The 27,920-nt window shown below is 41.3% G+C and overlaps 2 protein-coding genes across 2 annotated transcripts; one reads left to right on the top strand and one right to left on the bottom strand.

The window, feature by feature from the left end:
• The first annotated feature begins 407 nt into the window (after positions 1-407).
• On the top strand, positions 408-7,590 carry LOC126397508 (ATP-binding cassette sub-family F member 2). Its single transcript, XM_050056350.1, has 15 exons — positions 408-559; positions 1,421-1,568; positions 1,776-1,988; positions 2,255-2,437; positions 2,651-2,822; positions 3,831-3,926; positions 4,008-4,110; positions 4,343-4,438; positions 4,635-4,754; positions 4,976-5,065; positions 5,152-5,262; positions 5,351-5,413; positions 5,617-5,745; positions 5,862-6,065; positions 6,993-7,590. Exons 2-15 carry the CDS (start codon positions 1,433-1,435, stop codon positions 7,110-7,112), a joined length of 1,836 nt encoding a protein of 611 aa, XP_049912307.1. The 5' UTR covers positions 408-559; positions 1,421-1,432; the 3' UTR covers positions 7,113-7,590.
• On the bottom strand, positions 7,437-19,467 carry si:ch73-173p19.1 (uncharacterized). Its single transcript, XM_050056349.1, has 17 exons — positions 19,227-19,467; positions 17,255-17,361; positions 17,011-17,150; positions 16,739-16,899; positions 16,426-16,584; positions 15,884-16,334; positions 14,269-14,370; positions 13,476-13,566; positions 11,826-12,049; positions 11,485-11,727; positions 11,265-11,363; positions 10,530-10,723; positions 10,235-10,409; positions 9,985-10,141; positions 9,719-9,872; positions 9,412-9,523; positions 7,437-9,323 (listed from the first exon to the last, which is right to left on the bottom strand). The coding sequence occupies exons 1-17, from the start codon at positions 19,245-19,247 to the stop codon at positions 9,148-9,150; spliced, it is 2,766 nt and encodes a 921-aa protein (XP_049912306.1). The 5' UTR covers positions 19,248-19,467; the 3' UTR covers positions 7,437-9,147.
• Between the last annotated feature and the right edge of the window lie 8,453 nt (positions 19,468-27,920).

The raw sequence follows: 27,920 nt of genomic DNA, 5'->3' as shown, positions 1-27,920 counted from the left end.
CGTGATTTGGGCGATTTTTAAAGAAAACATGCCTTCCAAACCCGCTGGCAGGTTTTGGGGTTCAGATTTTAAAATAAATATAAAAAAATACAACCACTAAAAATTCTATGTCCCTCCCCTATGCCAAATAACCTAAGTCCCTCCTCAGTGCTTAAAAAAATTATTTGACATGCATCTTCCATTTTGCCCCCCCTCCCCCCATCATAAGTAACCAACAGCCCCAAAGTACAGCCATTGACAACAAGTCAATAAGATGACCATGTATCCATCACACCAGCCTTTAATTGTCAGGTTTATGGGCTATAACTTAGCCTCTGTTTAGTTAGTCCTAGTCATAAATTACACAATTTCACCGATTGCTCAATCAAAACTGTGACTAACTGAGGAGTAAAGGGACATTTTACTGCAGTCCCACGAGAAGGGGAGGGTCCACCCATTCTCACCGCCCTCTATGACCATATATGGTCCGTCTGGCGGTTTGGCGTGCGGCTACATCCACCCGGCGAAAAGTGGACACGAGACATCCGTGTGCTCCGGCGACCAGTAACACATTATCCAGGTAAGAGGGATATTTACAGTGTCTGACAACTACGACTCAAATGGGTAACATACACGTGTTTCTGTCAGAATATATAATGGGTTTGAAAAACAAACGTTAACCGCCGAATTAGCCGGTTTCAGAGCTTGTCGTAGCTAATTGGGCCTTGCGTCACGTTAGCGGTTCAGGCCTAACAGCTGTAGTTAGCTGCCGTTGTTAGCTTAGCTAGAGAGCTAACGCAGTCAGCGGCTAGTTTATCAAAATCGATATGATGTTTTCTCTATGTATGACATTCTGTCGTAATCAGCTAAAACAAATGTTTAGGTACTGTCGTCGGTTAATTCATCGTGAACTGACCGCTCTACTGTTGATGTGAGCGGCATCAGCTAACTTACCGTTAGCTTCCAACACTTGGGGCTATCGGGTTTTATATTGTGAGGAGCCCAACGTGCGAGCAGGTGGGACTGGAAGGAAGCGAAATGCGGTCGTCGTTGGCATTGTCACCACCATCACCGCTCCCTAGGCTGTACCGTTAACCATGTAAGGCCTTTAGTAGCGTCAGTCCTCGGCTGTAAGCTGGCGCTACACCCTGAGTTCAGTTACCGGTGTGTTGTGTCGAAGTCTGTTGCCACCGTCGAATAGTGTTTCCCTACCAACCACTATTAAAAGCCACTTTCTGTAAGCGATTGGCCACTTTTACCCATTTTCACACTTTTATAATATCTGACTGTCACAATTAGAGATGTCCCAAAGTTTTGAAATCCTCAAAAATTGAGAGTCTGGGAATGGCACCGTTTTACATGACATAACATGGTATTGTTGGATAATAAGAATGTTGAAATCTGTCTCTTTTTTTCCTTTTTATTTTCTATTATTGAATAGATTTTCACAACCATGCCATCCGACTTAGCCAAGAAGAAGGCAGCAAAGAAGAAGGAGGCTGCCAAAGCCCGCCAGCGTACCAAGAAAGCTGATGAGCTAAATGGGGAGGGTGAACAAGAGACCCAGCTTAATGGAGCAGAGAGCAATGGTAAGAGGACTGATCTTAAACTTAATATTATAGCTAAGTTGTGAGTTACTAGGGCTTGTATCATTCTGGTGATCAGTTTTGGCTTTGGATTGATGTATACATTTCTGCTTGGTTATATACTACACTTAAACTTGCTTTTTCTGTCCAGTAGGTTCGTGTCTAACTTGAAACGTAAGCGAAATGGTGAACAGTATTTTGTTTTTATAGGGGTCGCCAGTTTGACAAAGGAGCTGGATGAATTTGAACTAGCAAAGACTGAGGCACGCGCAGTGACCGGCGTTCTGGCCTCACACCCCAACAGCACTGATGTCCACATTAGCAGCCTGTCGCTCACCTTCCACGGTCAAGAGCTGCTAGCAGACACCAGCCTGGAGCTCAACTCAGGCAGACGCTATGGTCTTATTGGCCTTAATGGCACAGGTAAAAAGTCTCTTGTGGCACGTGATATTGTTAGTCAGTAGCCTGTACATATCCCAGTACCTGATGCCATTATAAGAACATCTTAAAAGTTAGATTGTTTCAACACAAAGAACAGCACATACATACTCTATTCAGTCACCACATTAACACATGTTCTCATTTACAGCAGTTCCCCTAAATTGAAATGGGATGAATGTTGTACAGACTGGATTTTTATGTCATACACTATGTCAAGCAAAATTGTCTTATCTACTTGCATCTGCCAGGAAAGTCCATGCTGTTGTCAGCCATCGGGCATCGTGAGATTCCAATTCCAGAGCACATAGATATCTACCACTTGACCCGGGAGATGGCCCCCAGCGAAAAGACTGCTCTGCAGTGTGTCATGGAGGTGGATGAACAGAGGATTATGCTGGAGAAGGAGGCAGAGAGGCTTGCCCATGAGGACTGTGAGTTGCATGTGATGGACTAAGCACTAAGTGCAGAGGGGAAATTAATTGCCACAACAAACCGAATGCTTGAATAGATTTAACAGAATGTCCTAGTTAAGTGTTGCTGACGTGATTTGAAGCAAAGATAAGGACAACTGTTTCACATATAGTTGTTCTGTAGCTATGTTGATTGAAATTAATAGCAAATGCCATTTTGTTATCCTTGCATAGCTGAATGTGAGAAGCTGATGGAGCTGTATGAGCGTCTGGAGGAGCTGGATGCAGACAAGGCAGAGGTGCGAGCCTCTCGGATCCTCCATGGTTTGGGTTTCACCGCTGCTATGCAGCAGAAGAAACTGAAGGACTTCAGTGGAGGATGGAGGATGCGTGTAGCTCTGGCCAGGTACAGAAGAAGTGCTAAGTATTACACCGTTGAGTGACAATGTGATGCATCCTTCCTCTCTGTCTACATAGGTTTGAATTTGAACAGTCTAGTCATCCGATTTCCGTTAGGCCATGTGTAAAATACTACATTCAGAGCTACTATGCAGATATGTTTGGGGCAAAGTGCTCTTGCTTTTTGCCCCTTAAGTTTGCAGTTGAAAGTTGAAGACCAAACATTGTAACATAGGCTAGCCTGTTACCTAAAACTTAGATTTACAAAACTCCTGTGTGTAGTGTTAGTGGGATATATTGGCAGATATGTGAAAAATCATAATTAGTATGTTTTCTTCAGTGTGTAATCACCTGAAAATAAGAATCATTGTGTTTTTATTACCTAATATCTACATACATAGGGAGTGGGTCCTCATATGCAGAGATTGCAATGTCTCTACATTAGCTCATAACAGACTAACTAAACCCTGGCTTTTGATAGGGCCCTTCTGTAACAAGAGCATCGGAAAGACACTTTTAAAATGTGAAACTTAAATTCAGTGGTGGTGTTGTTGTTGTTGTTGTTGACCTTTGCTAATAATCCAGCTCCCAGTAAAAAGACTTCTGAAAAATAAACACTGAAGGACTTCTAACTGGGAGGAGTTTTAGCTGTTTGGAGTCTGCATTACTCACTGCTGGATGCGACTTAATCCCTCTTAATCTTACACACTGGACCTTCAACTTTGTACACCCTCCATTCTGAATTTGGAGCACTGTTACTACCACTTCAAATTGTTAATGACACACTTGGTGCCAAGTTTAGCTGAATCTGCCGATGGCACAACTTGTTTTTGCTTCTTCACAAAGTTCATGCTTTGCTGTCAAATTAAGACATTTTCCAAGTCAAACTGTGGAAGCTAATGATTCGTCACACAAAACCAATGGAGGAGTAGTAGTAAAAAAACAAAACAAGTTTCACAAGAAAAAAAAAGCTTCCACTAAATGAAATTGTAATTACTGTTCTTTATTTGTCCAGAGCCCTGTTCATCAAACCCTTCATGCTGTTGCTTGATGAGCCCACTAACCACCTGGATCTGGATGCTTGTGTGTGGTTGGAGGAGGAGCTTAGTTCGTAAGTCCACACTCTACTTCCTCTCTTTAAATTAAGTCAAAACAGTTTATATGAATTGCTCATCCTGCGTCTTGTTGTCAGGTTCAAGCGAATCCTTGTGCTCATCTCACACTCTCAAGACTTCCTGAACGGTGTGTGTACCAACATCATCCACTTGCATCAGAGGAAACTGAAGTACTACACGGTAAGAACGCTTTGCTGAATCCACTGACGCCTTACAGTAAAATAAAGAAGCACAGTGCCAGAAAGAAAAACAGTCTCAGCATCCCTTGGAACGTCTTCAAAAGAATCTTGAATGGGGTGTACCATATGTGACCCTATAATGCTAAATATGGAAACCAGGGGGAGGTTGTTACTAATTATGTGTCGGTGTGCCGCCCTGTTGGATGACCATGCAATTCTATTTTTGCTTTAAGGGTAACTATGACCAGTACGTGAAGACCAGAGAGGAGCTGGAAGAGAACCAGATGAAGCGCTTCAACTGGGAACAGGACCAGATTACACACATGAAGGTAAATGAGAGACACCATGTGGTCGAACATTTTCACTGCACACAATGACTGGTTCAGAGCAGACTCTTTGAAACAAGGAACTTTTAATTAGAGCAGTCACATGCCTTTTAAAGCTTTGCAAACCATAATTATTCTGTTTGTCATTAGCCACATCAAGACGTGTACTCATTGTTCTTTTTACATCCCTCTCCTCTAGAATTACATTGCCAGGTTTGGTCACGGCTCTGCAAAGCTGGCACGACAGGCTCAGAGCAAAGAGAAGACGCTGCAGAAGATGGTGGCCTCAGGCTTGACTGAAAAAGTTGTGAATGACAAGGTACTGTAATGATGTTGGTTACTGATATGGATGAAATGGTTTGGAAACTAGTATCAGTAGTCTTGAGCAGTGGTTTTCAGACTTTCCTAATCACAGTTAATACTAAATTAATTGTTCAGTCCTACTTTTGACACTGAGACACATTTTGATGAACTGAGGTCATTGGCTCATGTATGATATTGCCATGGTTCTAATATCCCTGCCCCCCTTTCCTCCCACAGACGCTGTCATTTTATTTTCCTCCCTGTGGGAAGATTCCTCCTCCTGTTATCATGGTTCAGAACGTGAGCTTCAAGTACAGTGACAACACAGTGAGTAGAGTTAATATTACAGCATGGACTTTTCACTGAAATATAAATGCATTCCTCAGTCTCATTCATCTGTTAATGTCCTACAGCCGCACATATATAAAAACCTGGAGTTTGGTATTGACTTGGATACACGAGTGGCACTGGTGGGGCCCAATGGAGCAGGGAAGTCCACCCTGCTAAAGCTGCTGATGGGAGAGGTAGGCACAGTATATATCCACATTATTCCACATTAATCTGCAGTTGTGTTCGGAGTATTCAAGTTTATTTTTCTTTTCTCTTTTGTAGCTCCTTCCCACCGACGGCATGATCCGCAAACATTCTCACGTCAAGATTGGCAGATATCACCAGGTAAAACAGAGTCTGTTGACAGCACATTATAACACCTGCATTTTTAATTATACCCTTGAGTGTCATCCCTTTAACAACCAAATAACATTGGAGTGATCTGAAAAGGCTCCATCTAATTAAAGACAAAAATGATTTTATGCAAGACCTGTGAGACCTGTTATCTATAAATCTAAACTTCACTTATGTATCTGTTTATGTTACAGCATCTGACAGAGCAGCTGGAACTGGACCTGTCTCCTCTGGAGTACATGATGAAGTGTTTCCCTGAGATCAAAGAAAAAGAGGAGATGAGGAAGATCATTGGTCGCTATGGGCTTACGGGAAAACAGCAGGTAGGATTGGGATACTCTTCCAAATGAGACAAAATAGGGAAGTGCAAAAGTATTTGAGTTTCTGTTTTTCTCTTTTCTACAACTGTCACTTAATTTACACCTTAAATTTCTTCCAGGTCAGTCCGATCCGGAACTTGTCAGATGGTCAGAAGTGCCGGGTGTGTTTTGCCTGGCTGGCCTGGCAGAACCCTCACATGCTGTTCCTTGACGAGCCCACCAATCACTTGGATATTGAGACCATCGACGCTTTGGCAGAAGCCGTCAACGAGTTTGAAGGTGGCATGATGCTGGTTAGCCACGACTTCAGGCTAATTCAACAGGTATGTTTATCATTGAGTGGACTCGTTTAAAGTGTAAACAGACAACTTTTGAACTTCCCCCCTCCTAACACTTCCAAGTGGTATTCTGGTGCTGCTTCTCAAAGACAACCAGATCACTTTCTGTTCTCTTTGGAACAGTAAAAATATCACTCTTAATATCTGGGTTTCGATGATGAATATCACCACACTCACCTTGAAGCATTTATGCACGGCAATAAACAAAGAAGGTGAATGGCAAAAAAAGTGAGCGGAAAACACTCCTCTTAATATCAACAACAAAAGAAACTGATATCAAACCTCACGTTGCTCCATTGATGTTACTTTGATCAGACAAAAGCCCCTTTCACTGCCTGTTTAAGGCAGGAATGTTGGTGTTATTCAGCCTCACCATTCAGTATAAAAGGTACAATCACGTTATGTTGGGACAGTTGTTCCACAGTGGAGATGGTACAGTGCCGATAGACACCTGTGTAAAAGGGACAACAGGCAGGACTGGATTGCTGTGAGTGTTGGTCAAAGTGCTATAATTGCAACCTACCGTCATGAGATTTAAAAATCAGTTAGCAGCTAACTCAAAGAAGAACATCAACCAAAAATGTCAGCAAATAGCAGAGACAATGAGGTCCAGGAGCTTCTTGCTCTATAAGCAGAGGGCGAGGTCAACCGGCATATTACAGGGAAGGTAGATGATTGTTTAAATGGTTGATGGACTTCTTTCTTGCTGTTAATCAAACATTTATTTTCCCTGGAGATCGTACCAGTTGGCAGAAAGAATTGCATTGTGGAAGTGAGGCTTAAATGCTGATGGTGTCACTATATGGCCAGTACATTATGCAAAAAAATGTGTCCGTTGCCACTTTAAATGATCGCAGATTTAACCTAACCAGTTGTAGTTGGACCCATTATAATCTGTCTCTTTTTCTCCAGGTGGCTCAGGAGATCTGGGTGTGTGAGAACCAAACCATCACAAAGTGGAATAGGGACATCCTGGCATACAAGGAGCACTTGAAATCAAAGATCGAAAAACAGCAAGCGCATGATATCTAAAGAAAACGTCGCACTCTGAGCCACTCCTTTATCTTGCATCATGGATTTGACCTGCAGGGGATGAGCAGGGTTTACATTGCAGGAAATGTCATTACTAGAACTCAAACAATCTCTTATGCATCTTATTGGACACGTCTCTTGTACATGTCGTACTGTATTTCTATCTTGGTTTTGACAGTGCCGCACCGTGCTGAACCCCCCTCCCCCCCTTTTCCTTTCACCTCAGGCTGCACTCTGATTGGCTGATTCACCTGAAGCATCTCAGTGCATTTTGGAATGCATTCCATTGTGCTGTCTTCATAGAAAAGTTTTATTTTTCCGAACGTTCTGTTTTATCCCAACATGCAGCAGCTTTTAGGTCATATTTTATGATATTTAAAAGTTGACTTTTTTTTCTGTGTAAAAAGAGCAGTTCTGCCTTATTTAACAATGTAATGCAATAAAGGGTTGTCTGAATAAACAGAACATAAAAACTGCATGTTTAGATTCAGAAGACTTTATTCATTTTACACTTAATGAATACAGTGCTCATATCCAAAAATCAAAAGCCTTTAGGGAAAATAAACTATTTTACATCTCTGTAAACATGAGGACAAAACTTGAAGTGATTAAAGAAGTTGCTTTGGATTCTGGCTTGTGAGCCCCTTGGCTGCATAGATCCTACCTCATCCCACAGCCACTACACTACATGTACGCTGCTCACCCTGCTTTCCACGTAACAGAAAACGGCTGTGCTGTCCAACTCAAATACTGGCAAGTCTTGGCATAACTAACGCTAATAAAAGAGCATAATATGACAGCCGTTCATTAAACAACCGAATCCGAAGCATCGCCAGGATGCACTTAAAAGGGGAAAAGTAGTTTTTCAGTGACTTGCGGTTTGCTGTAAACTAACATCCATACAGGTGACATCACAAGTTATAAAAACTCCATTATAAGCTCTTACAGTAAAGCTGTGTTCACGTCAAATAGGAGCAACATGACGTAAAGTACAGCTGCATTTTGCTGCCACCATTACAAGAAATGTTCAGTTTCTTGTAACAAGATTGTTACTTTGCGAGATCCGTCAAACATTTTAACATCTATTCTCGTTATCACTACGTACCGAAGTCATGGTGGCAACATTACGCTGCCATAAAGGCGCAAAAAAGGCATTCTTTTAATCTTTATGAATTCCAAACCAATCACAAACCAGCAGGAGCTGACATCTCTCGTCTTCAGCTGAGGTAACTATATTTTTACCATCTCGGACAGCTGACATCACCTGCAGTAGTGTTGGCTGCACGTGTTGTGCAATAGTAGTGCCAAATATTCAAGCTAACAAATAAAATGAACATTAGGAGGCTGGTGTGAAGTCTGGGGAAATCCTCATTCAATATTTATTCAGCTAATGAACCCAAATGATATGAATACAGCTCAAGATTCAATGTTAGTTTCAATAAGGTGACAGAATGATTACAGGAAGACATTATCTGCCTTCACGTCCTTAAAAAAAAAAAATAAAAAAAAAATCCAACCACATTTGGTTGAATTGACAATTTGTTATTAAGGTTGTCATTTAACTTAAACACACACCTGGCTGTTATTCATTACAGTCTCAAAATACATGCTGTGTTATATGTTACATTTCCAACATTAAATATGTTACTGCTAGTCAGCTCCACAAGTGCCAACCAGGAGAAACACGGATTGCTCCAACCTATAAGGCTGCACGTAAAGCTTTAAGTTTGTCAGGTGGAGTTTGTCCACAGACAAAGGGCTGCAGTGTATGCAAGTAAATGCGGATTGATTCTATATATGTAAACGTTATTGATGACCTAGTTTTTAATAACCAGGCTCCCGTTTAAGGTTTCAACTTGGTAGCGTGCGTGATTGACAGATTAGTGGCACAAGCTGCAGTTGAAACAGTGCAAATAGGAGGAGTGTTTCAGTTATGCTGTTTTGGGCAGCATGTTTAGGGGGGTTAAAAGGGGACCGCAGCAGTCATAGTCGTGCTCTGGTACAGTATGCGTGGACCAACTGAAAGTATCAACGCTTACTGGGCTTCCCACTCCTCATCCGAGACCTCGTCAGGAGGAATGCTGCGAGTGTTGCTGGCCCGAATGCTGCTGATGTTGGTGAAGGAGAGGAGGCTCGCAATGCCCATCAGAGTCACACCGGTGCCGTCCAGGTTCACCTGAGCCAGGTGCATGTGTTTCAGGAACTTCAGACCTGAGGAAAACATGTACAAGTTCAAAGAATGTATGTAAGAAAAGAATCAGGTGAAGAAGGGGCCAGTGATGAGAGAGTTTGACCTTACCGTGGTCTGTGATCCGTGTACGGCTGAGATTCAGCTTCACAAGCTCCTTGCAGCGGATCAGACCTCTCCTCACGACTGTGTCCCCCACCTGAGTGCTGGCTAACCCCAACACCTAAAAACACAGAGCAAAAACATTAACATCAGCAAAATAAGCATATGAAATGAGATCTTTTCAGATACCTTAAAGGGACAGTGCATCCGAAAATCAGAAAGTTTCATATAGGGGCTATTTTCTTTATTTCTATTTTTCTTTTCTTCAGCTAAGCTTGTGCAAGGCAGTTGACAGAACTGTCAGCAGTAAAATCACCTGGAGGTGCGGCAGACAGGTGATGAGTTCGGCCACTCCTCGGCTGGTGACTGCTGTTCGGTCCAAACAGAGCTCCTGCAGCTCCTGCAGGCCACGCAGCGAGGGAAGCCCCGCATCTGTCACCTGCGTGTTGCTAAGTGACAGCTTCTTCAACCTACACAAAGTACAAATACTCCTGATGATATTTCCGTTGTAATCAACACTGACACCACTGTCAGAATGACCTGCATGTGCTGTACAGTGCAGTTACAGAGTGTGGGAATGACCTGTTCATGGTGGAGAGCTGGCTGACTCCTTGGTCTGTGACTTGTGTGTAGTCTGTCAGGTCCAGCTCTGAGAGCAGAGACAGTCTCGAGAGGAATGACAACCCGCTGTCTGTCACAGAGTGGCGCCCAGGGAGGGTCAGCTGAGTCAACTTAAGACCTGGGAGGAAAGAAGAAACCTACTTTAAGACGTGAACCATTTTGTTTTACGGTCTGTATGCTTAGTTTTGAATGTTCCTTCCCATTTACAAACCTGAGATGATCTGCAGGGCCTGATTGCCATCCGCTACGGGGATTCCTGCCAAACTGAGGGAAGACAGGGCAGGGTGGGTGGCCAGGTGCTCCAGGGAGCTCTCTGTCACACCTGTCCCATCCAGGTTGAGAGTCTGCAGGCTGGACATTTCTGCCAGAGCTGACACATCCCTGACCTGCCAGAACATCACCAATCAACACAGAGAAATGTCATGAGAAAAGAAATAACGTGCAGAACATGAACAGACACGACCGCATGATTCACGTGCCAGATGTGCCCACAGAGCTGAAGTCACCTTAGTGTGCTTGATGCTGAGGAGCCGCAGTTGTGGCACGCAGGCGCGCAGGACCACCAGTGTGGCTTCAGTCACAGCCGTCTGGTTCAGGCTGAGCTGAGAGAGAGAAGATGGAGCTGACTGAAGATATAGTACCATCCCAGCATCCGTCACTTTTGTCTGGTCCAGGGACAGGAAACACAGGCTCTTCAAACCTTGAGAGAGAAAGTAGAGAAATAATGTGTTAATATGTGGCAAAAAAATATCAAGGCAAAAACCCCTTCAATGCTAAATACACATACTCAAGGTTTAGTTCGGATTCTTTGAAGCTGGGTTGTACGAGGTTGATTTGAAGAGAGCATAGAAGCTGTCTGATGGCAAGGTAAAGTGGTGAAAATATTCTAAATATAGCTTCCACTTAAACTGATACTGACATGTTCAGGAGGCTGAAACATGTGTTGCTGCTGCCCCTGTCCACAGCAGTACATTGCTTAGCTTCAGTAGCAGTACTCCTGCCTGCTTCTCTAAACTGGAGGCGTGCTACCAGCAGCTACTGTAGGTAATCCACTGACTGTGGTTAAATACCTCACACAACCTCACGTCAAAAAGTCCAAACTATCCCTGTAACCCTGAGCAGCTTATGTTGGGATCTGGCGTTCTTGCACGTAATTACTATACAGTGGGGTTACATAATCTATTATCCCCTGTGGTAACAATCTGAGCCTTGTTCACAAGACAGTTTGTAGGAAGTCTAACCTGTGATATGCTGCAGACAGGAGTCGGTCAGTTTGCTACAGGAGGCCAGGTTAAGGTACTGGAGTTTGATCAGGCTGGACAGGATTGACAGCCCAGAGTCTGGAAAAAGAAAGATTAAAAGTTTACAATGAAACAGCACACTGACTGAAATATACTGTATAAGTTAACACAGAAAAAATGATATGTGGAAAAACTAAGAGCTCCATCCTAAAATCTGTACCAGTGATTAGAGGTGAGTTGACCAGACTCAGATGCTTCAGCGCTGTGAAGGCCCGTAACTGCCGCAGGAGCTCATTGGTGGAGTAAGGGTAGTTGTTCAGGACAAACTTCTGCAACGGGCAGCCGAAGAAGAGCTCCAAGGTGCGGGGACGCAGGAGCCTCTCACGGGACATGTGGTTGAGCAGAAGCTCCGCAAGCTCTGGGGTGAGGCATGCCAGGCTGCTGCTGTACTGCATGCTGGGAGCTGAGAGTAGAGACACAGGGCCGAGAATGGCAACAGTGAGTAAATAAAGTAGTGGGACACGTTTCCTGGAAAGTCAGTCTTACAAGTGATTATTTTACCAGTCATGAGGTGGACAGTTGCACGGGTGGCCAAGGCACATAGGGACGGCACGCTGGGTGCCCTGAAGGGTCTTTTAGGGGGTGACGGTTGTCCCTGGGATGCACGGGGGTCTTCTTGCTGTGCAGCTCTCTGAAGACGCTCCACTGCAGCCTGACCCGCAGCTCCAGGCGCTGCCCGACCTCCTGCATCTTCAGGCTCTGCGGGGTCCTCTTCTGGAGCCTCCCTGAAACACACACACACACACACACATCACTGTCTTTTTGCTGAATTTAATTAACATGTAAAACAGTATATGTTCAAATTATGTAAAAACAAACATCCATCTCCACATAATGCTAGCCATTTTTGTCTGTATTCCTCTCTACTGCTTATTATTTTCAGTTACAAAAAGTCTACCAGAACAAATTTCTCATGTAAAACGGAACCACAGGAAATTCAACTGGAAACACTTCAAGACTGTAATCAATAATCTTTCTCTAGCTTCCTGTCTAATGACTAATTATCTCACATACCGTTGCTGTAAGAGAACATTTAAGCTTAGCAAACCGACCCTGTTTAAAAAGGTAACACACATACCGATGGATTTAAAAAAGCACGTCACTGATGGTAACGATTTCTAATGCATTAATTAGGATAACAAAATGTTCTCAATAAGTTGTTTGGTCTATAAAATGTCCATCATAGCTTCCCTCAGCCCAAGCTGACGTCTTCAAATGTCTCAGTTTGGGCCCTATTTAAGCAAACTATAGTACACAGTCTAAAGTGTATGGTGCAAGTGCATTAAGGTAGTGTCCAGCTCCACTTTTTCTAGTTAAACAGCGCATAATCGAGGCGCACAGTGAGACACAAGGGGCAAAGGGATTGTATTTAGTACCTGAATTTAACATAGGTGTGTTGTAGTGTAACATGTGAGTTCAACCAATCAGTGTCATCTACCTCCCCTTTAAAAGCCCATTGTGAAGTCACCTATGTAGGCACATCTTACTATCTGAATAATGCACCCTTTAAATGCAGGAAAATACAGTGCTACTGACTTTAGACCAGGTTTTTGTTGGTCGGTCAATGGTGCAATCGCCAACAACGTGACGCGCCAACAATACACCAACAATGCACCTGCCTGACCACACCTCATTTAAAGATCTAAACACCCACGGCACAAAAATGGGCGCAAGTACATTTGCTATTTACACAATGTAGGTGCTGGCTGTGAAATTGAAAACTGCGTCAGTCTAAAACTAGCAATTAAAGTTGCGCTGTGCCTTGTGCCACTCTGCACTGGGTGTGACATAGGTCCCTTTGTCTCACAAGCCAAAATATTCAGGAAAGCAGGAAAAGCAGCACATGCTCACATTTGAGAAGCTACAACAAACACTGCATTGCATTTTTGCAAATGACTCAAATAATTATTTAGCTGATTATTATTATTTATTTAGCTTCAGCTCTTATCAAAATACAGTAAAAATTGGCTAAATTTGTCAAAGGCCAGCACAGGGGATCTTTAGACTGAATCAATAGCTGCAAAACACTTTCAAATCAATGGAGGAAAAGAAAGAGGAAAATGTTTCATCTTCAATACATATAAAGTTGCATCAACGTATGTGCATTACAGTTTTCAAATTATATTAGCACCACTCTGTCTACACACCCACCTGAGTCGATTGCCTTGCTCTGGCCAGTGGTGCCTGGGCTCAAATTCTCCACGAATCCGGTTCTCCGGAAAGAAAGGCAGCCTCGGCATTCCTGTGAAAATGACACAATTTTCAACTGTAATTTATAAGAATATTCTGACATCACCAAGCTGAAACTGACACCAGCCTGTATTAACACAGTTTAAGTCACAGGTCTATTAATATAACATCTGTCTAGTTGCACTTTTATATCCCACACCTCTAATTAACACCAACATCTTCAGTCCTGGGTCTTTGATTCTCCTTTTTCCAGCTTCAGCTGAGACTGAGCTCTTTCCACTCTCAGGTCTGGCATACATTGAGAATACTATATCAGAACCACGTGCTCTGAAAGACTGAGTATGATTGGCTGACTGGCTGTGAGCACTTACAGAAATCAGTTCTCACTGGTGAGGCTCAACACTTCTGACCCTGTGTGCTATGTTTGACAGAAAGGGGCATTCACCTACATATTTCCTAATCCTAATCTTTCTAACATATGACACACATTTCTAGGGAAGTCGGTCAAATGTTCTGTACACGGGGGAAATTATGCAACATACAGTAAATTAAAAGTTAATCCAACAGCTGAAAGTGAGAAGCCTGGTTTATCCATTTCTGATGCGGGAGAACAAAAAGTTCTTTTGCGGATGACTAAATGGAGACATATGGAAGCGGGAAAAAGGGAGGAGCGAGGGTGGGGGGGAAGCAAGGAAAATGTGGGTCAAATGAGGGATGAGGTGTCCGCAACAACCCCAGACACAGTGAGCCGTACCGTTAAGCATGTTAGGCGGTTCTTCCTCTTCTCCTTGCTCCTCATCAACCTCGATGCCAGCAGCTTCCTCAGCATTACCGGGAACCAACCTCTGGCCACGGCCTGTTGAGCAGCACCAGGAATGTCATCTAATGACTGAACAGCTTTTTAAATAACGTTTAAACAATGTTCGACACTGGTATGCTGAAATAATTGAGCCTATAAAGCTGCAAAGTGACGGAGCTTTCCCGAAAGTAAAATAAAAGATTATTGTTCTCCGTATACAATGACGGTGACTCACAGTTGGAGCATTTTTACAGCTTGGATTAACATCAAAGTATCACAGTCAGGACAAAAGATGAAAAGCTGGGTTAGGAAAAACGGGATTCTTTCACCAAAGGTTAAGGTCTGTGTGCATAACAACAAAGATAGAAATCAACTATGACAATGAGCAATTTGGCAAGAAACATCTGATCACTGAGCTTATAATGCTGGGAATTCTGTGTGATTTTGGGGTAGGGGAAGCAGATACCAAAGACTGTACTTATGAGAAAACTAAACACACAATCTGCACCTAACTTAGTTTACTTTTAGATTAATTTTGTACGAATCCAGCAACTATGTCACCTGCAACAACAAAGCATTTTATATTTCCTACTATTCTGATTCATGCCTCTGACTGGCTTGTTGTGCCAGGGCAGCTGTAGCTCAGGAGGTCGTTCACTAGGGATAGGAGGATTGGCAGTCTGATTCCTGGCTCCGCTGATCATCATGTCAAATTATCCTTGGGCAAAATACTGAACCCCAAGTTGCTCGGTGTGAGTGCGTGTGAGCAGGTGGGTTGGTCACCAGTGTGTGATTGTGTGTGTGAATGGGTGAATGTGGCTCCGTAGTGTAAAAGCACTTTGATTGGAGAAGCGCAACATCGATACACTTGAGTATTGCGATATTATGTTTTGTGATACTGTATCGATTTTTAAGCAGTAATTTACATGCAAAGATGTGTGGCAGTGGTTTTCTTTGTGTTGTTTAAACCCCAGATCTCTAGATAGCAGTGTTTTATTTCAATTACTTTTTACTGATGAAGGCAAATATTAATTCCTTTGCTCCGACTGCACAAAAATTAGCACTATGATGTTGGATGTTGCAGGGACTGTGATAAATAAAATAAGTTTTTTACTCAGATTTTATGCATATGGTGGTGTGCTCTTTATCCCATAAGAAAAAAAACACAATATATTGCCTTGGCTTACAGTATTGCAGTAAAGTAAATCGAAGCCCCTATATCATGATCATATACCCAGATTGTTGCCAACACACAGCCCTAAATTATGACTGTAGCATCATCTGGAAGAATCCCATGTTTCTATGTTGAGTGGCACTAAGGAAATCATTAAAACAAAAACTTAGAATCGGAATTTATATTGGGAAATATACTTTCAGAACCAGCAGTGCTTCCCAATCTGCAACTCTATAAAGCAACTGTATGGGCTACTAAAGTCCTTTAACTGTACACAACAAACAAGCTTTGATGAATAAACATTTGTGAGGTACAGCAGCAAATCTGTTAAAAATTTTCTTACAAATTTGTGACTTGTTAAGGGTTTTTTTTTTTTTACATGGTCTTTAAACCTACCCCAGAAGTGAGACGGCCCAGAGAGTGAGGGACCAGCTCCAGGTATCCCTGCGTAATTCACAGCCTCCTCCCACAGCTGGTTGGGTAGTGGAGGAGGCAGAACGTGGTCTTGTCCTCTCGCCCTCTCCAGGACAGGGATCTGTGGCTGAGGAGACACATCACAAGGAGACAGGACATTCTGCCCCACTGATGGTGGATCTGCAGGACTCTGAGGATCCTGGGGTGTCTCTGGTGGAGTGGTCTGAATACACAGCGCAGCGTTGGGCGTGAGGCCAAGAGAGCGCAGCGAACAGGCAAGCTCTGCCTCGCCAAAGCGTTTCCGTGGAAAACCCTGGAGGAGGGAAAAGGAGGGTAGGGAGGGGTGGCGTCCGGTGATGTGCTCCACGACACTGCGCAGAGGAGCATCAGCTGGGAAACGCTCACGCATGGACTCGCCGGATGGGAGCCGAATCTGCAGCAAAAAAAACATAAGTTTAAACAACTGCAATTTTACTGTATATACCTCATACACACATGTAAATTAAAATGCGTCATCGCCCCACCATGAGGACGCAGTTGTTGTCCACATTAGTCTGAATCTTTCCTCCGAGCTTCTGCCCCTGACCACTGGGAGGAGACGTCTCTGTGGCAGCGCTGCCCTGGTTCTTCTCCTGCAAGCTCCTCCGATCCTCAGCTATCCGCTTCAACACCAACTCACGCTCCTGGCAGAAAGAGCACGCATGAGACAAGATGTTCTAGTCTGAGATTACAAATCCGACACTTCAAATATTTTGCTCTCTGTGTGATAACAATCAAATTGCCAGTGCAGCTGAGTTGGAACAAGTACAAGACGTCTGTTTTTTCAACACTGCTGACCTGTTTCTTTTGTCTTCTCTCTGCTCTGGCCTCCTGCGCAACACGTTGTCTCTGCTGCTCTTCAAAGTCACTCTTGTCCTGTTTGATTCGAGACTCGACTGGTAGCGGCTCTGGGGACAGGGCACCTGATTTTGATGGTCTCAGCACCAGTGAAGGGGATGCTGTTTAAGTAAAAAACTGTTAAACTTCAAGGACATGATTACAAAGACATAGAGGATATTACTGGCCCTCTATCCTTCAAAGCAAACCCAGTCTTTAGCTTGGTGTCATACCTCTGCTGTCAGAAGGAGATTTCTGTGTCTCTGAAGTGCCTGCTGCCTCTTTGGGTGGGTTGAAAGCAGAAAATGCTGTCTCAGCTGGCTGTGATGGATGCTTGACCAACCTGTGCCGTGGAAACTGACCCTGCAAGAGCCTGTAAACATATGAGAGGTGGACATATAAGCAATTTATAGAATATAGGGGTTTTGAAGAAGGGGAAGGGGAATTATATTAGAGACAAGAGCTGGGACAACTCACCACTCAGCCGCGTCTGACACAGAAAAATGCCCTGCCTGTACAGCTGCCTGGATCTGTTCCTGTGAGAACCCCATCTCGCTGAGGATGAGGAATAAATCCCCAATCGTCTGCAAAACAAGCAAATCAAATAGGCATTGTCACAGTCTGATCTGTACCAGACACCCCATTTGTTTTTTGCATGTGCAAAGATGGTCGGGGTTAGGCATTGAAATTAAATGGGTAGGATCAGGATCGGTCAGGAGATAGGACATGAACAAATTGGATTTCCCATAAGGATCGACAGGACGACCTTTACAGATCGGGTTGTGGCAGGCATCAAAAAGACATGTAAACAAGGGTTGACCTTTGTGGTTGTTTTTCTCTTATCAGTGATTGCACAAACAATGGTTACTGGCTCCTGATGTGTTAAGTAACACTGAAAGGAATTTTTCAGACTACAGAGAATCCACCTTTATGTACTGACACCAAAGGTCAGGTTAACTAACTCAGAAATATTGTTTATAATGCATTAAAAACATTTTACAATTGTTTTCACTTAGCTTTGGTCCCCATTATAGTTTTATTACTGCTTTGTCTGATTTGCCAATACCACTATCCAATTAATTAATCAATTAATTATCCGGTTATAAGGACTAAGGCTGCACAATTAATGGAATTATTATCGAAATGGCAGTATGGCGAAGTGCAATATCTAGACATAAAAGTAAAATGTGTCACATCATACCATTATAAATCAAGCATCATGGAGTTACGGAGATGCCCAGGCCTACAAATCATATTCAAGATGCAAGGAAACATAATTTTATTTATTTATTTTTTTTAGTGAAAATGAAATGTAAAATGTATCATTCCCACTTAAATCATGACTCATATCGCAATCTCAATATCTGTCAAAAATAACTGTAATATAGGTTTTTTTTAGTTGTTGTGCAGCCCTACCGAGAACAATACTGCACCATGTTTTACAACATATAACATTATCTACTAAGTTTCCAGTACTTATGTATGATGCATTGTAGGACATAATTGTACTTGTATATTCAGTACATATTAAATTTAAATCAGAAATACTTTATCAATCCCAGAAGGGAAATTGTGATTCATTACAGTCGCTCCAATGTAAAAAAAAAAATAGATAATTTTAACAAGTAAGAGTATGAAATAAAATAAAATAAAAATAAAAATGTGCATTATGCCACAATATTAAAAACTAATAAGATAGTAAGAATAAAATATGTATCTTCTGATTGTGGTCCTACCTTTATGCTTTATTCTAAGTTATTATTTATGTGTTTTTATGTAATTTATATTACATGGCTTTTCTTTCATTTTTTATAAAATTAGCTATTATTGTTGTTCAATTTGTTACTATTATCTAATAAATTAGCTTTGTCCTGACATTAATGTTTCATATCTGCAAGTAAAATGGATAATTATCAAAGAAATATCAAAATAATTAACAGAAATGTAAAATTAACACTTCATAAGGGATGTAATTAAGTGCTGGTGAGAATGTATAATTGTAACCTATAACTAAAACTCATGTACACGTCATTTACCGATAACAGTAACAGTATTTAAGCGTTACATATTTGGTTTTCTTTGTCCTTCATTTTATCTGACTGTAGCTGACCTGCGGTGTCGTCTTCAAACTCTCTGCTTCTAAGTTAATGTTTGTTCACAAAGTTTCTAGCCTTTAGTTAGCCTCTGTCAGGGTAAAAGCATTCATTCAAAGTACAGTCAGCGATGTTAAACTAACCAACAGATGTGAAGCTAGCCTTCAGCTAACGCTAGGTATGTTGTTATGTCCACACAGTACAGTGAGGGCTGTCAACAAACAACGTTAGCATGGTGGCTAACGGTTAGCCGAGGGAGAGCGATGGCGATGCTAACGCGAGAGCAGCTAGCAAGCTAATAATTGTGTGCAGTCAGCAGTGTCATGTCAAAGGCAGCTCGGCGGTTTGCAGCTTACCGGAGGACCAGCGGAACTCATGCCGTTGTTTGAGCGTTAGTGGATGGAAATCAAAGTGAAGCTAATATTAATTAGCAACTTTGTTGACTTCCTGGTTGGGTCTGCAGCGCCGCATGCTATGCTAGCAAACACTGACCGAGTCCTTTGACTCGTAGATTGACAGGATATCAACAAGGAACCAGCCAATCAACACTGCGGAGAGCTGAGGCTTTGTCCACACAGGCAGAGCTGCACAGATCCAGGCTGTCCCTCTGTGAGTGACACACCTACACCCCAACCACCGCCATGACCATATTTAATCAGCTATGACTAAACATGTCCATGTAATCTGCGGACCTTGATTTTATTCCAACACAGAACAGACTGTGAGTCAAAGCGAAACAGTGTAATTTCCATCCACATGTGACTCATACAGATTGTTGCAAAATGGAACCACATATATATGAATTAATTAAGAATAGAAGGAAGAAGGAAAGAAAGAAATAAAGAAAGGGTCTGTATGATCATTCCTTGCAGGCCATCACTTTGAACATTAACACGTCATAAAGTATCAGAAACAATCCCTGTGTAATAACTCTGTAAGACTATAAGATATGTATTTTATAGTTTATTTACTTATTAACTATAAATAATATTTCATAGTTTAAATACCCACTGGTCTTTAAGACTTTTTTTGTTTCGTTGTTGTTGTTTTTGTTTTCTTCTTAGTTTCCAACATGCCTTCTTTTTTAACTCGCTTTACCTGCCTAATTATATTATAATATATTATTCTAATAATAGATAATATATATTTGCTGGTGCTGGCACTGGTGTTACACTGTAGCATGAGTACATACGTCAGACCACAACAGACTAAGAAATATTTCCTATGCAACTCCTTAAACCAGACCAGCAGTTTTCACATACGTGGCTTTCTTTTAAGATTAAACTTTTTTTCAGATGCCATTTAAGAGGGGATTTTTTTAAGCCACATGGAAACAGGGGGGAGGATCTGCACTTTTCCATGGTCTTTAACACATCAATATAACCTTATCATAATCAGTATAAATATAAGCGTTGCTGTATAGCTGCATATTCTGTCATAGCCACCTAACTCATGTATATAAAGCAACCTGTTACATTAATTATCCAATATTTATTCCAGCACACTTTGCACTACTATATTTCTGTTTACTGTTATACAAGTTTCATTGAGTTTTTTTATATAGTACAAATAGTCAGTATGCTTTTTATTCACATATCTATCTGCACATAATGGTCAAATATTAATGTTCACCTAGTTTCAGCTCTATTGGTATATTACCTGTAGAGACCTGAGAGTCAAATTCCTTGTATGCAGTGTTGGGGAGGTTACTTTTGAAATGTAATGGAGTACAGATTACTACTTCCGCTGTTAAAATTTAACAAGTAGTATAGCTATTTTAATTACTTACAGGATACTTTTTGAACAACAAATGTTCTACAAATGTTTTGAATGTTTTGGGCAATAAAGCCGAAAAATGTCCAGAAACAGCCTAATTAAAAAGAAGACAGTCCTGTGCGGTGAAAAGATTCAAAGCAACACAATGAATTTTATAACATATAAACTTTTAACTGAGAAGAATATATTCCTATGTAACCCCTTTGTAATCACCAACACTTTGATTAGTAAATGTAATTTAATTATGTGGTCTTTTTTTCTCAGTAAGTGTAACTGATTACAATACCATTAATTTTGTTATTTAATTACATGTTACTAGTTACTTGTAACTGGAACACTGCTTGTATGTGTAAACATACTTGGCCATTAAAGCTGTATATATTGTGTTGTATACTGGAGCATAATCCACTTTTTTTTTTGCATACTTCTTATTTCTGTTTCTATTTTCTTTTCATTTCTCTATGCTTACATTCAGTATAAGAGCAAGTGTAATGTGTCCCAATTTCCCCAATAAAGTATTTCTGATCTGATCTGACTCTGAAAATCATTTCATGTAACAGGTGCATCCACTGGTTTCAGTAGCAGCAAGCCACCAGCAGGGGTCACTCCTACTCTGTTTACACTTCACACCATGCATGCTGCATACAATTCGCAAATTAACCTGTAAAAAACAACAGCCAACTTTGCCATTTTACATACAACAGAAAAATAAGGTATATATTATAGCAGCAACTGAAGAAAGAGGCATTATTATGATCCCATGTGAGTGTCAGTTAAAATGATAAAAACAAAAGACACAAGAATGAGGGAGTCAAACTAAAGAAAACTATAAATGTCTTTGATAAGGCCTTTTTCAATACCACTACATAAAAGTCATTATATATACACAAAGTAATGCAAAGTAATGGAGTATTTGCTGCTTTATTATATAGAAATGTTACATATGGTTTTGCACTATTTAGTTGGCCCATAGCCCCATGTCAAAATAACCAGATATGTACTCGTGTGCTCTCCCACTCTCCATGCAACAGTCTTTTTTAATGCCAGACCTGTTCCGTAGTGTGTCTGTGTGTTAATTTAGATATATGCTGTAGTGGGGACAAAAAGCAGGACCAGCACGTTCTGTGGCAGAACACAAAAGCAGAGCAGATAAGGTTTTAAAAAAGGACGTTTACTTGGTCTTTGTTCAAATACACGGCGACAGGTAAGCAACCAGCAAAGGCAAGTATGTCCAAAGAGGGCAGTCAGGAAGTCAGATAAAAAACAAAAACGGGCAGAGATCATTAGCAGCCATTAGGGGGATAGAGGGGACAAGGGCTGGACCACTATGAAGCACAATAGCTGATGTGACATCGGCAAAGAGTGTGGGTGAATGGACTGGTGTATAGGTGACTAATTAGGAGGAAATGAGGGGCAGATGTGCAGGCAGGTGATCAACAGCTGATGACAGAGCAGCAGGAAGAGTTTAGGACTGGCAGGCATGAATAATGATACTGAACCAATAACAATGTGGCACAGTAAATTAGGCAAAACACTTGGGGGGGGGGGGGGGGTCAAGTCATCTTGGCAAGGACTATATTGATCTTTTTGGGTGTTTTCTCAAATAAATTATTATGATTTTTTAAGGCCTTTTTGATATCCCATTGATAAAACATGATGACGTGCTCTCTAGTGTACCCTTTCAGTCAAGAACACGTGATAAAGTGCCCTCTAGTGTGCCCTCCCAGCAAAGAAAATACAAAGAGGTGCCCTCTAGGGTGTCCTTCCACTGGAGAAACGTGATGATGTGCCCTTTAGGGTGCCCTTCCAGTGGAGACAACACAAAGAAGTGCCCTCTCAGGTGCCCTGCTCAAGCAGAAAATGTGAAAAAGTGCCCTTTAGGGTGGCTTTAATATTAAAATAATGTATCGCAATGATACATAGGCTGCTCTATATGCAATAAAACTTCTGTATGCTGAGGCCCCACTGCATACAGCTGGTGCCCTTTTTATTTTTTTCGCCCCTGCTCCTCAGACAGCTTGAGTCTGGCACTGATGATGATGATGATAATGATGACAAAACAGTCAAGTCTTTCAGGAGAAGGAGCTGAGATTTGCTGGGATAACTACCTACATCATTAATAGCTAATACGGAAATATACTGTAAATTAATCCTAATATTTGCATTTGAATTTATGCAAAATCACGTGTTTAATGTGTTGACACATTATGACAAAGAAACGTTTAACTTATGTTTAATTCTAGGCATCATAACGGTACGCCGATTTCCCTCCGGCCTTCATCAGAAATATGAATCATCTTTTACGCAGGCGCGACAACTTGAGTCCGGAGGAAATGGCAACAAGCTGCCAGAATTTACAGACTTAAACCGGAATTTGATTAGTGTTACCTTCAAAATAAAGGGTCAACATGGCGTTTGAAAGAAGTTAACACCCGTGTCATGCGATGCTATGATGTTTTCGTATAGATTAGATATCATTAGCTCATTATTGATTATAATGTAATGTTTTTGCCGTGGTAAATATTCGCATTTGCCTTTGCTCCTCCAAAAGGGTTTTATTTTGAAATTTGTACCGGAAGTTTGGGTGTTTATAATTAGCTCTTTGACGCCGGTTGAGCTAGTCATTCAGAGAGAGTTTGAGGTGAGTACCAGGCACCGGTGAGTAAATAACCCAGTATGTGTGTGTGATTTTAAGCCTCAGAAGGATTTCACTTCGCTCAAACGCGTTTTTTCTTTCAACTACCGGTATTTCGAAGGCCACGAACTGGTTTTGACTGTTGACATATTTTCCCGTGAAGAGAGGCGGCACCAACTGCCACACATGCATGAAAGTGTCCGCTGTTGCCGCTGGTGGATGACTTCGCTTTGTTCTTCGGCTTATTAATCAGGTAACAGAGAGGATGAAGTCCTGGAAATGTGCTCGGGTCTATGGTTTTGTCGTGGTTTAAGGCTCCTGACAGACTGGTGGATTGTAAACGATGATATTTACGGTGATGTTTGAAGGAGTTCCTCATCCTAGCAAGCTAGCGGTCACTCCTCCTGACAGGAGCTGCACTGTAGAAATGTGATGGTCATGTTACAGAGTTGGCAGGGATGAGTCAACGTTTGTCTGGTGTCTTAAATATCTGAACAAGGTTTCCAACAAGGAAGTGTTGAGGCAGATTAACTCATTCAGTCATCATTCATTAAGTCACTGCTCAGTGATACAACAGCAGCATGGCATGTCCCCTGTTTCTCAGGTCATATGATGACATACAAAAAATTTCCAGTGGCAAGTTGGAGGAATATGACTATACAATTGATATACTTGTTCCTGTATAGAGCAACTGTTTCCATTAACTACTAATCTGGTTTTGTTTTTGTTTAATGGGGAGAAATGGTATTGAAATGATGAAAAATGATTGACTGCAAGTTCTTCATAGGGCTTGTTTTATTCAACCAACAGTCCAGTAACTAAAGATATTAAATTTACATTGATATGAATTCGAGAAAAATAGCAAGTCTCACATTTGAGAAGCAGGAACCACAGGCATTTTTTGCAATTAACCAATTATTAAAATTAATTTTGTATTTAACTAATTGATTAACTAAATGTTCCTCTATATGACACATGCATTCTCAACAGGAAATCACAGGTTTCATTCTATTGACCTCCATTTGAGGCTTTTGTTCTGTGCCTCCATTGTACCATGGCTGTGGAGATGAAAGTAGAGCACACTAATGAGAGAGCATAATATAGCATTATGCTATAAAATGTCCTCTTAATGAAAAGTGGCTATAACAACTTACAATAGCCCAAAGAAGTTGTTATTAAAGTGGTTTTCCATCTTACCAGCTGTTAAAAGGTTGAAGTTTTTTATAATGATCGCAAGTATTTTTCTGTTGTGTGTCACAAGAGACGTTTTGACTTATCAAACACAGGGTGAAACTAATAACAATAATTTCTGCAGTAAAATCATTACTGGAACTTTGCCATGGTTTGTGTTATTAGTCCCACCCGTGCTTTTCCTGCTGTGACAATTCAAAACGTCGGCTTTACAAAAAGGTCTGCAGTTTGAATCTGATTCTGGGAACAATAATAAACACAAAGCTAGAGAGGCAATCAAGATTAAAAGTCCAGTGGGATTCAGGGGGATATACTGGCAGAAATGGAATATAATAGTCATAGCTTTGTTTTCATTAGTTTGTAATCACCTGAAACAAAGAATTGTTGTGTTTTTGTTACCTTAGAATGAGACGTTTATATTGGTGAGTTTGCCATGTTGTTTCTATAGTAGTCCAAACCAAACACTGGCTTTAGATGGGGCGATTTGTGTGTTTGTGTTCTGGCGTCAGGCCACCATATTCTGCTACATGGCACACAAGGCGCTTTTAGTTGGTTGCAATCTGCAACCTCACCACTAGATGGCACTAAATTCCACATACTGGACCTTTAATGTGAACAGGGTTATTCAGGCAACCACACGACAGGTAACGTGCAAGATGGAGAGAGTTTTGACTGGGAGGGAAAGTGGTAATGCTTCAACTTTCTCTCTAGTTCAGTGTCAATATAGAGTTATGTTTATTTCAAAAACCTCAGTGTGGGCAGGAGTTGACTTGAATTTTTAGTGTGCATAACAGAAACTAATGAGAAAGTCCAACTTTGCTCCTTTCGTTGCCATAATAAGTTAAAATCTGTGTGCCAAGGACCCATTTCAATCCCCTCCAGGATCCCTCCAGGTCCCTGTACCCCAGTTTGTGAACCATGGCCCCAAAAAGTGTTTCTGTCACATGGTTAATAAATGTCAGGACATGCCCTCTGGCAGGATGGAGGAAGGATGTGTCTCTTCTGCTTACTCACCCATATCATCTCCACGTGCCCTACAGGTTATTCAAGGAGATATTTCTGCTTTGATATAAAGCCGACAGGATAAAGTGATGATCTTTTCTTAGAGGTTATTAAACCTACTGTAAGTAAATCAAACCACTGTGATGTTTTTTTGCCTCACAAATCTTGAGCGCTTCAAGTCATACAATAGCGTAATCTGAAATGTTTGTCTTGTTCAATCTGACCTTGTTCAATCTGCTCAAATTCCAGAGCGACCGTTCGGCTTCCCTTTTTGTCGTGAAATCCTGCACAGTGCTAAAACACAACAGATAGATCCATCTTATCTGCGCTATCGCACTCTCAGCTTTTATTTGTTTTCCTTCGCCTCAGTGGTATATGTCAAACAGAGTTATTGTAAACTGATTTGTGACAACAATGGCGTGTTTCGCTGGAGGAAAAAAAAAGCACAAACAGTTGAGCAAAGTATCTCCACATTCCTGTCGTGAATTGCTTGGTCATGCAGAAGACAAGGAAGGAAAAGAGGTTGATAATAAGCTTTTTTTGTATGGACTCTCAGCTCTTCATGTTTATTTTACCTTCCCCTCTGCAGATAAACAGACCCAGTCTTTTGCTAAACACATCAGCCCTAAAAATCAGTCTTACCCTAAACTAAACACAGTTATTTTATATCTGTTTACTATTAGAATCACATCAGTGTCTATAATTTATTTGGCTGCTTGGCTGTTGCTTTGCTCGAGCCTACTAAGTTGCATTTAATTACTATGAAGCACTTTGGCTGTACACCTTGGAACGTGCATAGTTTGGGCTACTGTCATTTTACATTGAACCCCTTTTAAACAGTTAGGTTGTCATCTCTTTGGAACATCTAAATCAACCTCAACTGCGTAAGATATAGTCAGGGATCCTTGCCACTCTCCCCACCTCCTCCTTCGCTGCTGTCATCTTTTCCCACATGGGTATAACTTCAAATTCTCATGCCTTTTCTTAGTCTTTACAAGCGGGGTTTTTATAGTTGTTGTTTGCCACACAAACATAATCAAATTATGCTTTTCCCCAGGAAATTGATAAATAGCTGACGTTTCTTTGACCACACTGTAAGAGATTTTAGGCCTTTGTGTTGCCTCTGGGAGCCAGGGAGATATTTCATTCCCGTCCCAGACTGAGTCTCATGAGAGTAAATACAGTTATTACAAAGTGCAGCGGGTCAAAATCCCCACAATTACCGTGTTTCACTGAGAACATGGTTTTATGTCTTGTGCAGCTGGTGCAACCTGAGCAGCCCTGGATGCAGTTTTGACTAGTACCACACCCTAACACTTCTGAAGCTGGATAGGACCAGTTGCTGGTGACTCCAAAAACAAAAAAGCTCTTAATGTCCAGTTGAGGGTAAAAACAAGTCACTAAATCTTCTCCAACTATTTAGTATTGCCTTTTTATTTAATTTTAGCTGCCTCAGTTTCTTTTGGATGGATATATAGTTCCTTTGGGTGCTATGCCATGTAATCCCCCTGCAGACATTATTTATTGGAGTTTACTGGAAGCACTACAGCAGTATAGTGTGTGCCAACTCTGTGTTTTTATTATGATCTAACAGGGGGTTTTGAGGCTGATACCATAATTGATATTTGAGACTTAAAAGCTACAAAAATCAATACCTTTATATCATGAATGGCTCAAATGACCACATGTAATGTGGAAGGGCTGGCTTGTGGTGATAAACCCACAGACAACTGACTGTCTCTGCAGTTCCCCTCAGCTCTATGGAGCAGTTTAGCATCTTTCACTCTCACTGTTTTGGTTATTTAAGTTACAATAAAGATATTTAAAATTAAAACAGGCGAAAATGTTATATTCATAGCTCCAAAATACACTGATGTTTGTATATCTCCAATAAGTAAAGCTGATGTTGAGTCGAGACTTATTTTTATGCCCCTGCACCGGCAACGTTCCCACACAGCTTTGTTTTGTATTCATATTTCTGTATATCATACAGAGTACACCTCTAGTGTTCAGTGCAAGGAAATGCATCTCCGTATGGATAGGCAGAAATGGCAATAATTTTGGGTGTTTTTTGCCGTCCAATCTTGTGGAATATGCACATGGAGCACTACAGAGACAAAAACAGGACCAATAATGCGACAAATAAGGAGGTTGGCTCAAAAGATATATGAACTACTGTGCATGCACTCCATAAGTTATACAGCTAGCATGCTACCAATGATAGTTAGCCAAATATGCTGTCGAATTTTTTACTAAAAAAAAAAAAATGTATAAGAAGAGCTGTATTAAATTCATCAATCTGTTTGCTAATTTGTCGTTATGCTAACTTCCTGTTGTAGTGCAGACAGTCCGTCCTAAATATACTGTAAATGTTAAAGTTTTTCAACGTACTTGAGGCAAAGTTCAAATCGTAAAAAAATTGGAAGTAGAGTTTCGCAAACACATC

Source organism: Epinephelus moara, chromosome 11, assembly GCF_006386435.1.
Source record: "Epinephelus moara isolate mb chromosome 11, YSFRI_EMoa_1.0, whole genome shotgun sequence".
Classification (NCBI taxonomy): Eukaryota; Metazoa; Chordata; class Actinopteri; order Perciformes; family Serranidae; genus Epinephelus; species Epinephelus moara.
Note: the sequence above shows the minus strand (reverse complement) of the source record. Positions and strands in the feature narration are given on the sequence as shown.